At 40.1% G+C, this 17165-nt stretch overlaps 1 protein-coding gene across 1 annotated transcript; it reads left to right on the forward strand.

Moving 5' to 3' along the window:
* Positions 1-1614: 1614 nt before the first annotated feature.
* On the forward strand, positions 1615-8805 carry kcnj12b (potassium inwardly rectifying channel subfamily J member 12b). The gene is made up of 2 exons (XM_085270865.1): positions 1615-2105; positions 6240-8805. The coding sequence occupies exon 2, from the start codon at positions 6336-6338 to the stop codon at positions 7617-7619; it is 1284 nt and encodes a 427-aa protein (XP_085126991.1). The 5' UTR covers positions 1615-2105; positions 6240-6335; the 3' UTR covers positions 7620-8805.
* Positions 8806-17165: the final 8360 nt, after the last annotated feature.

Consider the following 17165-nt stretch of genomic DNA (forward strand, 5'->3'; position numbering starts at 1 on the left):
TCTGTTTTCTTTCATAATCTCTAAATGTTTTCACTTGCTCACATCTGTGGACTAGAGGCAGACTGCTGAGCCACACTTTGTAATATGTGAAAATTCCAGTTTAGCAAATAAGTGAGGCCTTACCTGAAAAGATACCCTCTGGAAGACAGCATATGTTGCTCTAAGATTTGCATATATTCAGTAATTAGACGTTCACATAGGTGCAGGCTATCACTGCCTTGGGCACTAATGCACCGCTCATAACATGCTGGCTTTTAACCTGTAACCTCCACAGACTCTCCTCCTACAGAGGACGCAGCGACCAGAATTACCAGAATTTCAGATTTTCATTAGTCAGACCATAAGAGGTCATCCAGTCATGAAGGTCAGTGCTGCTTTTCAGGTTTCTCTGATTCTTTTAATGGCTCAGAAAATGAAACCCCCAATTTCCAGAAGTTGATTTTGTTTTTTAAAGCCATCCAAATCATCTAAACCATTTGTCAGTCTGAACATCAGATATTCTTTTTTTGAACTATAAATATACCTTAAATGATTTGAAGCCCAGTCTATTTTTATTTAGAACTTAGACAGTCAATTGAATTTTTTCTAGATATGTTTATGCAAGCATGGTTGTGCTGTGGTTAGCAGTGCTGCTGGTTAGCAGTCCTGGCTTTGCTGGTTCAAACCCAGTCTGTGTGGCATCTACGTGATCTCCCGGTGTCTGCGTGGGTTCACTCCAGTTACTCCAGTTTTCTCCCACAATCACAACACCAGTCGTGTGAAGGCATTTTATACTGTAAGATAACAACCTTGCAAACTCACGTGACTCATCATATGACCATCATTTCAAAATGCTGCTTTGTCTAATCATGGTTACACACCTTTAAAAACATTGATATTCCTGTTGGGATTAGCGGTTTGAGTTCAGTTGCTAAGTAATGAATGAATCACCCAAACACACTGAATTCAAATGGTAACTATTGTAAGAAATTCGCAACATAGTCTCATTTCAACTTCGTAGGCATGCTGATACCATCCATAGGTATAACTGCTTTAAGCTTCAAGTGCAACCTTTAACAACTTCTCAGTGGCCTTGCAATGTACAAGACGCTGACAGACGTCCTCATTCACTCAGGCACGCACACAAAATTCAGAAACTGCCTACATGGTCTCTTCAAAGTCCAGCATATTCAACAAGAGCTGCTCTGCTTTCTCACTGAGTAAAAATGGAGACTACCCACTCGGTGATCTGCTAGATTCTAGTTAGAAAATAGGGTATACATATGAAGTATAATCTATATTTGGAAATAAGAAGTTTACTCATGCAGAAGCAGTGTGGTGTGTTCTTTAGGCGATTCTGCCAAAGTATAATCAAATACATTGTCATAAAAAAACACAACCCAAAGAAACCAGTGTGTCCCCCATCGCTCTGTGGTACACAACAGCCCTGAATAAGCCAGTCGGTTCTTTCAACGCCACTGATGATCACCTGACTGTCAACACTTTGTAGGGGAAGCGCATGTAGTCTCCAAATGCCAAGTATCTACAGTGACACTGTGGAAGGGAGGGGGAGGATTGGAGCTGAGCAGTGAGCAATAGTTCACTAGATGTGGGATACAGAGTGGGATCTGCAGCAGAACGAGATCAGATAGCAGATATACTCAGAAAGTGTGAGACACGTGGAAAAAGAGAGACTGTCGACTCTCCCAAGACTCTAAAATAAGCTGTGAAGAATTGACTTTTTTGATTGGACTGGACTCAACAGGCCACGTGACCACTACATTCATTTGATTTGGGATGACTGCCATCAAGGTGCCGTTCGGTTTTTGAAGATCACAATTACAACTTCCCTGCTTCACGAAAACCATTTTGTTATTTCTGGTCTGTTCCCAATCAACTGGATATCAATCCGGGGGTGACCCTGGAGTATTTTAGAGCACGAGTGATTGCTCTCCTCATTCAGTGGAGAAAGAGATGAAGACACTCTGTGGCTATTTACTTTTCTACCTCAGGAGGATAGAAGAAGAGAAGAACTGAAGGAAGCCAATCATGAAGCAGCTTGGCTAAAAAGCTTGGAGATTTGGAAGAAAAGGAAAGTTGGAAATCAGCGTTTTCTTGCGAATAAGGTAAGCCGCTTGCCTCTTGCTGCTGTTTTCGGTGAAAACAGTTTCTGCTGTGATAAATGCCAGCAGATAAAAAGACTCATCGCTGCTCCTGAGTTAAGATCACAGCCCAGCAGGCAGAGTGTGGCTCCTGAGAGAGCCAAGGAGCAGTCGCACAAATAATTAGATATTAATATCCCTTGGACACTCAACATCCTGCTTCCTAGCAACTAGACCTTCGAGAAACACTCACTCACAGGGGAAATATGGTCAGATTTGTTATTATAAGTGTCATCCTTGATCCTGAACTTTAAGCTCTAACAAATACATCCCTTCTTGACTTCTGTGTGGTCTGTTATATGTACTGGGTATTAATGTCTAACTACCCATGGTGTGGTCAGCTTCTATTTTTAACTTTTGTTTTTTAATGCATCTTTTATACCCTTATCCTATTTATCACCTGACAAGCCTCCTGTAATGTTCTCAGACATACCAAAGAGAGTCCAAACAACATAAAGCATGATAAAAATATCTGAAAGTAAGCAGGACACAGCTTGTGCAAACCTGTAGTTGAGGTGTTTTGCACTGAATCTCTTCTGTTTCCAGGGCAGTGATGTGACTGCCTCCTATTTAAGGGCTCTTTGAATTCAGATTATTTAAGGTACAACAGACCAGAATGCAGCCACATCATTCAATTCAGTGGAAACCAAAAAATAAATAAAATTAGTAATAATAATAATAATAATAATAATAATAATAATAATAATAATATTTCCTAGATGTTTCTAGAAGTCTCTCTACTCAACAATTTGGGCATTTACGTGGGCAGTTATTTTAAAGCAATACCTTAAAATAACTTTACCTTCAGTAGTCACCGGGACATTGGAAAAGCACAATCAAATGCACAAAAATTCATAATCATCATTTAAATTTGATGAAAACTGCTTCACAAGTTAGCTGACTCTGACAGCAAAAAGAGATTTAAAAACATATTTTACCTCCGTGGAATTTATATTCCTAACATCATCTTTTACGTCACATAAGTTTGCATTCAGGGTTTCTCTGATCATGGCTCACACAACACAGTAACACATTTTTGTATATTAACGTGAAAAACGAAACAATCACCAAGTCAGCAAGATGATGTTAGCATTTAGCTCCAAGCCCTGCCTTGCATAGCCGAGTCTTGAGTTTAATAAAATTGTGCCGGTGGTATAGTCTTAAAATTACATCATGATATGGCAAGAATATTTACAATAACAATATTTCTGACAATAGAAAAACATGGTGGTTGCAGCCTTCTTTTCCAATGAGCTACTTTCAATAGATTTAGGCAGCAGCAGTAGCATTATATAGTGTACTAGTAGTAAAACATCATAAATCAAATGCAAGCATAAAAGTAGCCTAGGTGGTGTTTCCCCATGAAATTTAAAGTAAAGGTGTAAAATAACTGTTTGACACTTTGTCGCACAAGAATGAAAAACATTTTCTACCTGGGATGTTTAATCTTGGGTCGAGGTTTTTGACCAGCTGCCTAAACTCCTGCTGTTCCATTGTGTCACCGTTTGCTCTTCCTGTCACATGGAAAGCAGCTAGCATTGCTAGGTTGAGTTGTTTGTTTACATTTGGGTCGCACTAGAATCTCGTCCTTCACAACCTGGTTGCACTCTACAGCACATTTTTTAGCATTGAGTGGTGAAACGAGTTTGTTATTTCCATCTTGACTAAAAACAATGTTCTTTTTCTGCTTACTTTACAAAGCACAGACACGTCCGGGCTTGTTGCATTGTTGTTCACACTGGGGAGTGTAAACTGATGACACAGCTATAACAATAATGTCGCAATGTAACATTTTAATATCACATAAAACCTTACACCAGTCTTATGGCAAACAATTCGATGTGACACAGACCTAATCACAGGTGCAGCTACGCTTTAGCCACATGTAAAAGAAGCGCAGAGGCTTTTACCTTTTCAGTGTGCTCTCAAAACATGCATTTTAATAGGTGTTTTTTAATGCACATATATATTTTTGTGTTTTTTAGCCTTTATAGGACAGTAGGCATAAGATAAGAAAACTAAAACAAAGAAAATGTGGTTAACAGCGTCGGAGCAAATTCAAACCCAGGCCTCAACATTAGCTTTACTGTATATGAGTTACCTGTTCAAACCAGTAACCTATTTCAGATACCTCAGAACTTGAAGTTAAAACTCAGGAGTGACGTCACTCATGAGTTAGCACGTTCCAGAAAAAGTGAGGGCAAACAGGATTTGTTTTGGTTTTTAGCTAAGCCATTCAGTTATCACTAGCAATACAGTATAATACTTATTTTGTGCACACATTCATGAATAAAGCCTGATCAGTGCTCTGTGTATGGCTTATTTAGTGAGTGAAAAATACACAACAGTAGCAGAAGAGATGCTACTGTACGTTCAGTGCCGCCATCTTGGCTTGCTAATTCGGGGTATGTTGGTCTGTTCCGACTCTCCGAGTGGGAAATCCGAGTTGAGGAGGTGTTCCATAAAAAAATTACATCTGGAAACTCAGAATTTCCGACTTCTAAATAATTAAGGAACCTACACCATGTTGGCCATTATTAAAAACAAGATGTCAGCTGCAGATTTGGCCAGAGCGTGCGCGCCCTGTTTCAAAACAACAGAGAATCTTTTTTTAAAAATCTACCAGTCTGCAAATTTTCATGCTCTCTTCAGATTTTTTTTAACTAATCAAACAAAACTTTGCACAAATGTTGTCAAACATACAGCGATGATTCATATCTATATTTTTTTTTCTATTATAATCTATTCCACTATAAATCCTTACTTTGTATATATTATGTTCATTTTATCATCCCCCTGTGAATGCTGTGTTGTGTTCTCCATTTCCGTTTGGTTCAAGTGTCCAGCTAAACGTACACCGCCCGAACATAAATTAACAGTCACCAAAATTTTTGTCCACAGCAGAATTTTGTTTAAGTCAGCACCAAATATGAAATGAAAACTCTCTACAGTTATTACATTTTGGGTAAAACATTTCAAAAAATGAGGTGTGGGTAGATCATTCCAACACATTTACTCATTTTGTTGAAAAGAAACTTTTATATGCACCTTTGCATGCATATTGCGCAACTGAAGGTGTAATACAGTTAAGAAAATAAGAGAGCAAAGATTATTTTTAACACTGAATCACAGTAAGTTGAAGGGTTTTTCGTTGGTTGGGAAGGAGGTGCAATGTCATACAAAAGCTTTGTAAAACTTTGCTTTGAAAATCTACTTTCTGCATGCTGTAAAACATTATTACTTAGTCCAACACACATGTGAAAAAAGGGTTTACTCCACATAAAGTGCACCTTTTTCAGAAAGAAAAATCCCATTAAGTGCCTGAAGTGATGCCATTGATTTCTGCCATCAAACCATTTCTATCTCCATGGCACCCGCTGTTCTGCCCCATCTTTTTCAGCCCATATTACTTTTCAGTTCAGCCTCACAAGGGAATCACACAGCCTCATCACTGTACTCCAGTGACTCTAATAGTTTTGCCAGCTGGAAGAAACAGAAGACACGTCACATAAAATGGCAGGGCATTGGATTAGCTGGCTATTTCTGTACCTTGTTGAACAGTGAAACATTCATTGTATATGCCGCAGAATTTCTGACAGAAGAGGTGGAATGAAAGCAAAGCAGAGTTGTTGTTTTTTTAATTGGATACCATTAAAAATCTTTTATCTATTAAATGTCTGTTTTATTTTACTTCAGCAACATATAAGCAACTTAAAAAAAAACCTGAAGATGATCATTTTAGCTACGTGGAGAGCTGAACCGAAATCAGCAGTGACACATTTATAAGTGTAGACGTGCTTTGGTGGAGAAAGAAATGTAATATCTGTAATGTGGATGGCAGAAGACATCAAAATGAATAGAGAAAAATTAATGCAATCATGCCAAAGGTACTTCAGGAAGGGGAAATTGAAGTAGAAAAGAGCATCATTTTCACTGGGCTTGACTAATGAATCTGATACACAATGCTGATAACCATGTGACCTTCTGAAGCTGTATGATTATCTCAATTCTTTGCTTAAATGAAGGAAAATACAATTCTCTTTGTTTCCCTATTATTTGATGTTGTGTATTAATATTCTGCCTGTGTTTCCTTTACAGCGACCTTCACAGTGCTGGGCACTTCCCCTGAGCCTGGTCAGTTTTGTATGAGCCAGGCTGATAGCGTGAAGCCCTGTGGCTGTGCACCACTGAGGCATGAGTGTGGGAAGAGCCCACCACCACCACCACAGCTTCTTGTCCTGTGAAGAAGAAGGCTTTAGACTGAGCACTATGCCTGCTGTGGGCAGTTTTGGCAATGGAAAGATCCACACACGACGCAAACAGCACAGCCGGTTTGTCGGCAAGACCGGCCAATGCAACATCCATTTCACAAACATGGATGAGAAGTCACAGCGGTACATATCTGACATTTTCACTACTTGCGTGGACATCCGCTGGCGATACATGTTCCTGCTGTTCAGCTTGGTGTTTGTGGTGTCCTGGTTAATGTTTGGCTTTGCATTCTGGGTCATTGGCCTGCTCCATGGTGACATGGACAATCAAGGAAGGGACGAGAGTTTTGTTCCTTGTGTCATGAACGTTCACACCTTTGTGGCAGCCTTCCTGTTCTCCGTTGAGACCCAAACAACCATTGGGTACGGAGCTCGCTTTGTCACAGAGGAATGCCCAGCAGCTGTCTTCATGGTGGTCTTTCAGTCTATTATGGGGTGCATCATTGATGCCTTTATGATTGGCGCCATCATGGCAAAGATGGCAAGGCCCAAAAAGCGTGCAGAGACGCTACTTTTCAGCCACAATGCAGTAATCGCTATGCGCGATGGGAAGCTGTGCCTCATGTTCAGAGTTGCAAACCTAAGGAAGAGCCACATCGTGGAAGCTCACGTGAGAGCCCAGCTGGTGAAGCCCCGCTACACAGAGGAAGGCGAGTACATCCCCCTGGATCAGATCGACATGAACGTCGGATACGACAAAGGCACGGACCGCCTGTTTCTGGTTGCCCCGCTCACCGTCATACACGAAATTGATGAAGAAAGTCCACTCTTTGGCATCAGCAAACAAGATCTCGAAGCAGCCGACTTTGAGATAGTAATTATACTTGAAGGGATGGTGGAGGCCACAGCCATGACGACGCAAGCACGCAGCTCATACCTGCCCTCGGAGATCTTGTGGGGTCACCGCTTTGAGCCCGTCATTTTCGAGGAGAAGAACCAGTACAGGATAGATTACGCCTACTTTCACAAAACATTTGAAGTACCATCCACCCCTAGGTGCAGCGCCAAAGACATGGAGGAGAGAAAATTCCCAACATCTGCCGCCAACTCTTTCTGCTATGAGAATGAGCTGGCCTTCATCAGCAGGGATGAGGAGGACGAGGGAGACATGGAGAAAGAGCAGGACAGAGAGTGTCCATCTGAGTTAGTGAATGAGTCGTCATTTACCGAACACGAAACGCCCTCTCGTAGAGAATCTGAGATTTAACCTTTGATGCTTGTTTTGAACATCGCCACATGAAGTGACCTATGACTGTCATCCTGCTGATATGAGGACACCGCTGAGGCAGGTGGAGGACCAGCAGTACAGAGTAGTGAAGCTCGTCCGTGGACGTTTCAGGCTCTCCAGAGATGATCACTGAGTTTTATGGAAAAACAGCTGTCATGTTACAATTGCAGTTCCTAGTAATAAAATGCATGACAATAGCATAGTTTTGTATAAATATTTTGAGAAATGTTTCCCAGTCATGGCGGGACTATCTGTAGGTTCCTCAAATTTGCAGCGAGGTGTGCAGTGAACTTGACTGAACTTGAAGTTATTGTTTAGGAAACTAAACCTGGAGAATACTTCTCCGAGCTCAACTGATAAAAACTAAAGTGCAAATCAAAAGTGGATGAGAGACAGATTTTCATTCTAAGCAAACGTAACACTTCTTTGAATGACAACAACATTAAATGCTCTTCATTAAACACCGTTAGCGACTGACTTGGCTGGTTGGCACAAATGCAGTTATGAGCACAAGAAAAGGTAGAGTTATACATATTTCTATCACAAAGGGGAAACAAATGATGTCACATCATTTGTAAGTTTTGTATATAGCAGGGAAAACTATTCATCTCTGTTTATTTCAGCCAGTGACAAATGTTGGATCTTAAATTTACATTTGAATTACTTGCATTTACTAGAAACTCAGTGGCATTACGAGTAGGAGTGAGACAAAATATGGATAAGGCAATATCTTGTATAGCTCTCCTGTACAGCTTGTTACATTGCTGGAAATTATGATAATCTTGGAGCTCCAAACTGTTTCCCCTGCTAGTTTGATTTACCCGGGACACCAAGTCATGACACTTCATAGTGTGTATTAAATTAAATTTATTGCAAGAAGCTTACACAGAGAAAGTGGTGCTAGACAGCAGGGGAACGAGTGGGATAATTAATTGAATTTAGAAATGTTTATAAAATCAATTATTCTTGTTATGTACTATATATTACAATATTGACACATAGAAACAAACTAACACCACATTACAGTGAATAAACACATGATTCCTTTTCCCTTTTTGGTTGTTTTCCTTTCTGCGCAGAACTGTTTTACTATGTATTAAGTATTCCAAGTATGCTGTAACCTGATATCACTTGTTTTCATTGCTAATATACCATTGAAGAACTAGTTTGCTCACTTCTGTTGGTAACTATTACTATCATTGTCAAACTTTCCACTGCTACTGCACACATTATGCAGTTTACTCTCATAATAGAAGCTCCAAACAAAGGCTCCTTAATTAGAGACAGTTCCCGATAAACAGGATCAGCTTTTCCAGGTTGGGACTATCGGTTTTGTCTGGCTAATGATTTTAACTGCTCTGCCTAGCTGCTTAATCAAGGTATTGTTAGTTTCGCGATCTGACTGAAAAGGCTGTGTCCAGCTGACTTTGTGAAGTCTTTAAAACAAGAAAAGGGTTCTTAAATATAGAAATTCTTGTGACTATCATGATACAAAGACTAAGGCTAAAAGCCTCAAGCCCAAAACGTGCACTCTCACAAGTTGCAGAACCAGTGCATAAAACCTTCTAATAAAGAAAGTGCATTGATCTTGTACATAAATAGGTATTTGTAACACTCAAATTCTATGTCTGAGCAAAAGCCATCTATGAGAAAAAAGATCACTTCAGGGAATTATTAGACAAACACTTAAATCAGAATGAAACAATCCCAGCTACAGTATTTTGTGCTTAAAAGTTGGGGGGTGGGAGGGACAGAGTCCAACTTGCAAAATGGATACAAAACACAGTCCTGAATGCTTGAAAATAAGGCAACTGGACTCCTCTAAGCTCCTGAGAACATTTTGCCTATCACCCAAGAGGCTTCTTCAGTTTTAAAACAAGTGGTGGAGAATCTCAGGTATCTAACCCCTAGTATGGCTGTGCCCTTGGGAGTGGTCCTGTGGAAAGTATTAATCACAGTTATCCTGCTAGATCAACGACCACCCCATCCTCAGCAAGCCAGAGAAAAAGAAAAAAATATGCAGCATTGTTTGCTCTGTGGAGTATAAGTAGACTAGAGTGGAAGCACAATCAAATATACCTGCTTTCAATTAACCCAACAAAAGCACAGTCGTTGCCTCGTAGCAATTGTAAAAACACACAGACCCACAAATCCACTCCAAAATCAGCGCCGATGCCCCACAACAACTGTGGAGGTAGATTATAGTGCAGAACAGCCCATGTCCCCTATCACAGATTTCACTCCTCCATATAACTATGATAAGAAAAAGTGGAAGTTCTTTTGTTGAGGAAACGTGGCATAGCTTATAAACTACGATCAAGACAGAGATTATATTTTTATTAGTGGGCCTTTTGTATCCTCCACAGATTAAAAATGCAGAGAAAAGGCTTTTACAATCAGTATTACAGTAAATGTTGCAACTATAGCTTGGCTGGTGATGAAACTAGACCATGGAAAATGAACCACAGATATGCTAACATGCTAACATTAGCTTTCAATGGATTTGATCTGAGCACGTCCTTTATTATCTTCTGCTAAACCAGGGACTGCACAAAAAAGATCATTTCTTTGGATGTTTGAACCCTGTAATAATGTAAAGTAAGCATGTTTGCTAGGTTTACCTAGATAACTTCACCTGGTGTTACTACCAAGGTCAGCAATGTTTCAGACATGCTTTGCTCACTTACAGCCCCTGAGCTACGATTGTACATTTCGCAGTTTGAGTCAGAACTTAGAAAACTCTCATTGGAAATAAATCTGTCCGTTCTTCTCAGAGGCAACAGACTATGAAAATAAAAATAAAACCGCCCACTCTTCTCCTTATAAATGTTATCCTGCAAATCAAAATGTCAACTTGAGCTGTGTGGATGTGAAAAAATATATTTAGAAATAAGCAAAGACTAATAAGATCTAACGACTCACTGGTTAAAAAAAACAAAACAAAACAAAACTTGAAAGTTAATTTTGGAGGGACCCCATTGGCAACAGAAGAGTCTAATTAAAGTCATCTGAAATGAAGCACTGTGCCATATGTGACCCATGGGACACAGAGTGGGCTAATACTGTGGCACATCTGAGCCCTTTATGAGGACAAATCCAAAAGGGGATGCCTGACACAACAACTATGTTTATATAAAGTCTGTTGATTCATAGAGTCTCAGATCAGAGGGGATTTTCAGAAGATATGTCATATTTTTTTCTGCAAAACAGGTATTTAGAGTAAAATCAGAACATTTTAATATTCACAATCAGTGCAAGCTAATCAAATCTTGTGCAAGATACCTTGAACTGTTTATTCATTGAGATTAATGAATGTGAAAAAAAGCTAAGCAAAGCAAAGTGACCCTGAGCGTCCCAGTTTTACTCTGACCTGCTCATCTGGTGGAAGACTACATGCAGGGCTAAAAAAAAGACATGATAACAGCCACTGAACAGATGCACTTTATTAAACTCCATGTGGGTTAACTTAGGCGTCTAACTGCCATTTCAGCACATTCCAACACATTTGTATATCTCTATATATTGCTGACTCGCGCTGAAACTATCAGAATAGGTTTGCTCTAGAAAACGAATGTTGGTTCAAATGCACCAAGAGTTTGATCAAAGAGTTTTTCCATGTAAAACAGCAAAAAGTTTAATATATCTGTCAGTGTATTGTAAATACATTTTTTGCTTCTGATCTGTCAGGCTGAATGCTCATAATTATAGACAGAGAGATATATACACTCACTAGCCAGCTGTCCAGCTCTCTTAATCAAATGTCTCATCAGCCAATCACATTGCAGCCACTGGGGAAGAAAAGAACATAGCACGGTTGTTGATGTTGGTATGAGTCTTTCAGAAACTGCTCATCTACTGAGATCTTCCCACACAACAGAAGAAAATATTCAATGAGCTCCCTGAAAAAACGCTCTATTGATGGTAGAGGTCAGAAGAGAATGGCCAGACCGTTTCAAGGAAAGCATCATATAATCATTTGTTACACCCAAAGTATGCAGAAGAGCATCTCCAAATGCAAAACACGTGAAATCTTATAGCAGATGGGCTAAAGCAGCACAACGCCAGACTAGGTGCCGCTCCTGTCAGCTAAGAACAGGAAACCGAGGCTACAGATTGCACAGACTCACCACAATTAGACAGTGGAAGATTGGAAAAAGGTTATCTGGTCTTGTAATGTCAGAATCTGGCATGAACAGCATGAAAGCATGGATCCATCCTGCCTTGTTTGAACCATTCAATCAGGTGTTGATGGTCTAATGTTTCGGGTGATCTTCTGGTGGCAGGTGAACACACTGTTTACCTAATAAAATGGGGGGTGAGTGTAAGTTGGCACACGGTTTTATAAAAGTAAGGGATTGGAATTTTTAGTGTCTTGAGAAATAAATAAACTGGAAATACTCTTTTTGCCTAAAGGATTGAAATGACATCTAATGAACTGAACATCTCTGACCTCATTTTGCTCTTTTCCACTAAATGCATTTGAAGCCACACTTTTTTTGTTTCCTTGCAGAGTTTCGTTTGTTGTGTGAGACAACACCTTAAAAGTGGGAGATGCACTAAAAAAAAGAAGAAAAAAGAAAGACTCCTCCTCTCATTACCACAATAAAATTGTCTGATAAAGCCAAGCTTTCCTTCTTTTTTGCCCTTTGTGGTAGTCAGACACTAACGACATGAATAATCCTACAATAAGCATCTGATGAGTGCGTATGGTGTAGCATGACTGAGGAAAGTAAGTGAGCCGTTTGATAAGCAGAAAGGAATGGACTTTGATTTATGGCTGTGATTTGGTTTGAGGGTATCTGGTTGGGGTCAGAGGTTTCTTCTTTCGCTCTTATGCAACCAATCAGTCACGTCTTTGCATACACACACGCAAGACTTGGCAGTTCTTTTGGATTTCGCTGCCCTGTAACCTTGAGCACTTGTAGAGGGATCACATGCACATATACTCACACCACAGAAATCTAATGTAGAGCCTTCGTCACTGTTCCTGCTGTTGTTTAACAGGTTATTTTCACTCTCTTTAGCTCTCTTTCACAGTCACAGAAAGTCTCCACTGATAGAAAACACTCCACATTTGGTTAAAATGTGCAAATATTTTATTGCCCCTATGTGCTGGTGGTACCTCTGTCTAATCGTAATTCTACCCAGATCTACTTTTACTCAATTACCAGCTAATGTGACCTGGCATATCAGTGAGGCTGTGAGAAATATTAAACTCGTGGCAAACTGTTCTGTGTATAATTACATTTGACTTTCATGCTATTAGTGCCAAATGAAAGCACAATCTCTTACTTTTATCCGTCTGTATCCTCTGAGATGTGTTGTGTGTGATGGAAGGAGCACTGAGAATAAACCTGGGATCCTTCCCACCCACTCTGCACTGTTGTGGAGGATGAGAAGCCGTTGAGGGTCAGTCTTCAAACATGCAGAGTGGGTTGCTGAAAGGCAAATTCAGCCTTAATTGGACCAGCTCTATTCTTTACTTCAGCTCCTAGAAGGAGGTGGAGTGTGGAAAAAAGAAAATAACATGATGCAGCACTAACAGCTGCATTTCCGTTCCTCAAGCAATAACTCCGGACATTTTAGACCTAGATTATATTCTATAAAATCACGCATAGAGTTCAATTTGTGGAACTTACTAAACGCTGCAAACTCATTGTTTCTGGAGCTTTTGGTCAAGAAACAAACAAACAAAATAAAACTTAACCCCAAAATATGACACACTCTTTCTGTGCAAGAACATATATGGCATGGGTGCTTCTTAACACTTTGCTTCCTGTTCCTGTGTGTTCTATCTGTTGTTAAAATGCAACACATTGTTTTTAAAAAAGGTTAAATGTTACGAGACAGTATTTGAAACACGTTTAAAAAAGGCAAAAAACCCAGAAGGATTGCTAATTTTGCTAATAAGCCAAAAAGTGCCAAAAAGTCAAACCACTGCCACGGCTGCTATACCCCCTTACAAAATGCCCAGTGTAGATGAGTTAGTGAAACAACTAGTCTTATTGTGTCTTGTGATACAACATACCCCCTCTATACTGCTCAAGGGTGTAACCATCGATATCCTTGCATCTGTCCATTGCCAACTATTACATCTTGCACAAATCCAGCCGACTCGTCCAGCTTTCTGCACACTCTGTTCAACGTCTGTATACTCGTCACCACACCATGTCTATGTGCTAAATAGTATTTTGAGTTTAATCTCAAAACGGACAAATTCTTAAAAAAAAATTCTTCTATGTGGCCCTTTTAGAGAAGACAAAAATAGCACTGTTGTTGCCTCCTCATTTCAGTTTAGTGGAGTTGAAAATGTTTAGGACAGGTTCAATAACAAAAACAGCCTGGAGCTTAACGTAGCTCCCATGTCGTTAATCATCACTTCAGAAAAACCTTAAAAGTTGATTTGAGGTCTCTGCATTTAGATCCTAGTTCAGCTTGATATAAATCCTAGTTAGCCAACGTTCATGTCCTAATAATCAGGCTCTGGGTAATGAGTCTTCACGTTGATAACGAAACCATTAAAGCTCTCGCTGGCCTTCCAGTGTCACTTCTAACCAAGACTGAACATGTCACGGAAACCAGCGTCTTCTTGCTATTATTATATTATATTGCAGCTTTTCCTTCCATTAACAGCAACACCGAGCAGCTAAGGCGGCGTCATGCTATTCTTTTGAGGGGTGTGAGCAGCTTAAAGGTTAGAGTAGTGCACTCGTGAACGTAACATAGCTGGTAAGAAAAACACCACCCTGTCTGGGAAAGACTGTGGGAGGAAATCAGGGCGTTTTTGACTGCAGTGTAAACTATGATCAAATTCTAATAGAGGCTGTGCTAAAGAAGCCTGCTTGGATATCATTATGTAATAAAGAAAAGGGGGAAAAATCTAAAATGTGAGAAATGTGACTGTACACAACAGGTGCAACCACACTGACCTGTCAGGAAACTCAAGCTACAGTTTGCACAGGCTCACCAAAATTGGGATACAAAAGTTTGGAAAAAATGTCACCTGGTCTGATGAGTTTTGTAAGAATTTAAGTAGCGTGAAAGCAGGGACCCATTCTGCCTTGTAGTTGAATCCATCTTCTAATGGCTGCTTCCAGTAAGATTTACCACAAATCAACTCAAACTGGTTTTGGTGAGTTCACAGTCACCAGATCTCAATCCAGCAGAGCATCTTTAGCATGTGATGGAACAAGAGAGTCACATCATGGACGTGCAGACAACAAATCTGCAGCAGCTGTGTGATGCTGTCATGTCAACGTGACATAGACCAAATTTTTGAGGCAAGTTTCCAGCACCTTATTGAATCTATGCCATGAAGAATGGAGGCAGTTCTGCTGACCAAACGAGATCCAACTAAGTTTAACAAGGTGTAACTAATAAAATGGCCAGTGAGTATATGTATACTTTCCTTCCTTCCACTGATTTTATTGCTAATTGTTGTTTTTAATAGTTGGGGAAACAAAAGCATTTAAACGGGCAGCACGGTGGTTAACACTGTTGTCGCAGGTATGCACACATGGGTATTCACAGACGCGGACTAAAGCTTTCTTGGCTGCTACCTCAAAGCACACTGTGCGCTGTCTATCTTGCGTGCTGCACAATATCGTTTATTATTTAGTAAATATTTATATCTATGACTAGCTAGTTTATTGTGATGGTGCTTTGTTTTCTCTATTATTATGTTGCTCTTTGTTGTTTGCTGTCTCCTCTGTTTGTTTGTTTGTTTGTTTTTTTTCTCCATACAGGTGACCCAGGAGTTCTTTTTTTTCTCTCTCTCTCTCTTCCCCCCCCTTCTCACCGTCTCTTCTCCCCTTTGGTTTTCTTTCTTTCTCTCCCCCTCTTTCTCTCATTAATTCCCCCTGTCCTATTTATTTAAAAAAAAAAAAAAAAAAAAAAAAAATGACAAAGGATGAACTGAAGCTCTGCCATCACGTAATGTCGCATACTGCTGTTTCTGATGTCATTTAAGAAGAAAAAAAAAAAAAAACAAAAAAAAAAAAACACTGTTGTCGCACAGCAAGAAGGTGCTGAGTTCAATGCCACCATCAGGTCTTTCTGTGTGGGGTTTGCATGTTCTCCCAGTGTTTGCGTGGGTTCTCCGGCTTCCTCCCACCGTCCAAAGACATGCAGTTTGTGGGGATAGATTAATTGATGAATCCAAATTGCCCATAGGTGTGAAAGTGAGCGCGAATGATGATCTGTCTCTGTGTGTTGGCCCTGCGACAGACTGGGATAGGCTCCAGCACCCCCTGTGACCCTGAAAAGGATAAGCAGAAGCGAATGGAAATGTTTAAACCAGTCTTTATCAAAACATGATTATAATCAATAAAATTTTATACTGTCTTTTTTTAAATTCAGGCAACCAAACAAGTTATGCTGAGAACTGACAGAGGTCCAACCTAACCCTGTAACCAAGTCTCGACCCTAAAACATCTCTTGTTGCTAAAATGAAGACGAAAACTGTTGTTGCATGATTCAGCAAACATCCCCAGCAGGTTTAAACACAACTGAACCACATTCAGCATTAAGTGTTAACACACAGCCAAGGTTTGTATCAGTGAAACATACTACGGTTTTCAGTCTGGTCATCTGTGTCTGTCTCGCAGAGGTAACTTTGCTCATGGAGATGTTTACCCTCCAGCTGAGCACATCACTCAGTAGTACTTGCTGCTCCAGCCTCGATTCCTGCAGACATACAGTATTTGATTACAGCACGGAGCTGATTGGATTACAGGAGGCACTGACTCAAATACCGACAGCAAACATGGAGCAACTGGAGCGCTTCCTTCTGGGAATGAACGAGCAGAGGGACACCGACTGCTCAGTGCACACTGAGGTCAGGCTGGCTGAGACCTGCTGCTAAAGTCGAACACTGTCACCATCCAACAGCTATGAAACAATCATCCCATTAATCTCATTTGATGCACATGGTTGTTTGGTTATGTTAAAAAAAAAAACAACAGTTTTTCTTAACCTGAAAAATTTGACCTGCAGTATCGACTCTTTTTTGAATGAGTATTTGGGTGAGTTTTATACACTGTATGCACCCACCGTTTAATGTAAACGTTACTTATCCTCATGTTAGTTAGTAGTTCATTTGGTTGGCCTCTGCTTTTAAAGAAACTTCACCCTCAGCCTCCACCTTTGCTCAAATCAGGGAGGATGGGTGCAGCACACATGTAACTGAAGAAAACAAAGAAAAACAATCATGAATGCTCCTTAAAGGACCTTAAAAGTCTAAAGAGCTATTGCTCAAAGATTGGCTCCTATTGTGGGATGTCGACTTTTTCACATTGCTGAGCATCAAACTGTTAATGAGGTGGCTCGGTAAAATCCTGCGTTTTCAGTGTGTTATATCTCATAAACGATACAACAGACTTTGACTCTTTGATGAGGAACTTCTTTGCTGCCCTCCTGTGGCTTCTTAATCTTTCTACACACAGGGATACTGTTTGTGCTGTGCAGTCATGTTGTGTAAAATATAATTGTAAGTGACCGACTCGAGACTTTCCTAAAAATACAATA

This window comes from Mchenga conophoros, linkage group LG4 (genome assembly GCF_057382185.1).
Source record: "Mchenga conophoros isolate Kocher_MC1m ecotype Shallow Benthic linkage group LG4, M_conophoros_male_GT1.1, whole genome shotgun sequence".
NCBI classification, from domain to species: Eukaryota; Metazoa; Chordata; class Actinopteri; order Cichliformes; family Cichlidae; genus Mchenga; species Mchenga conophoros.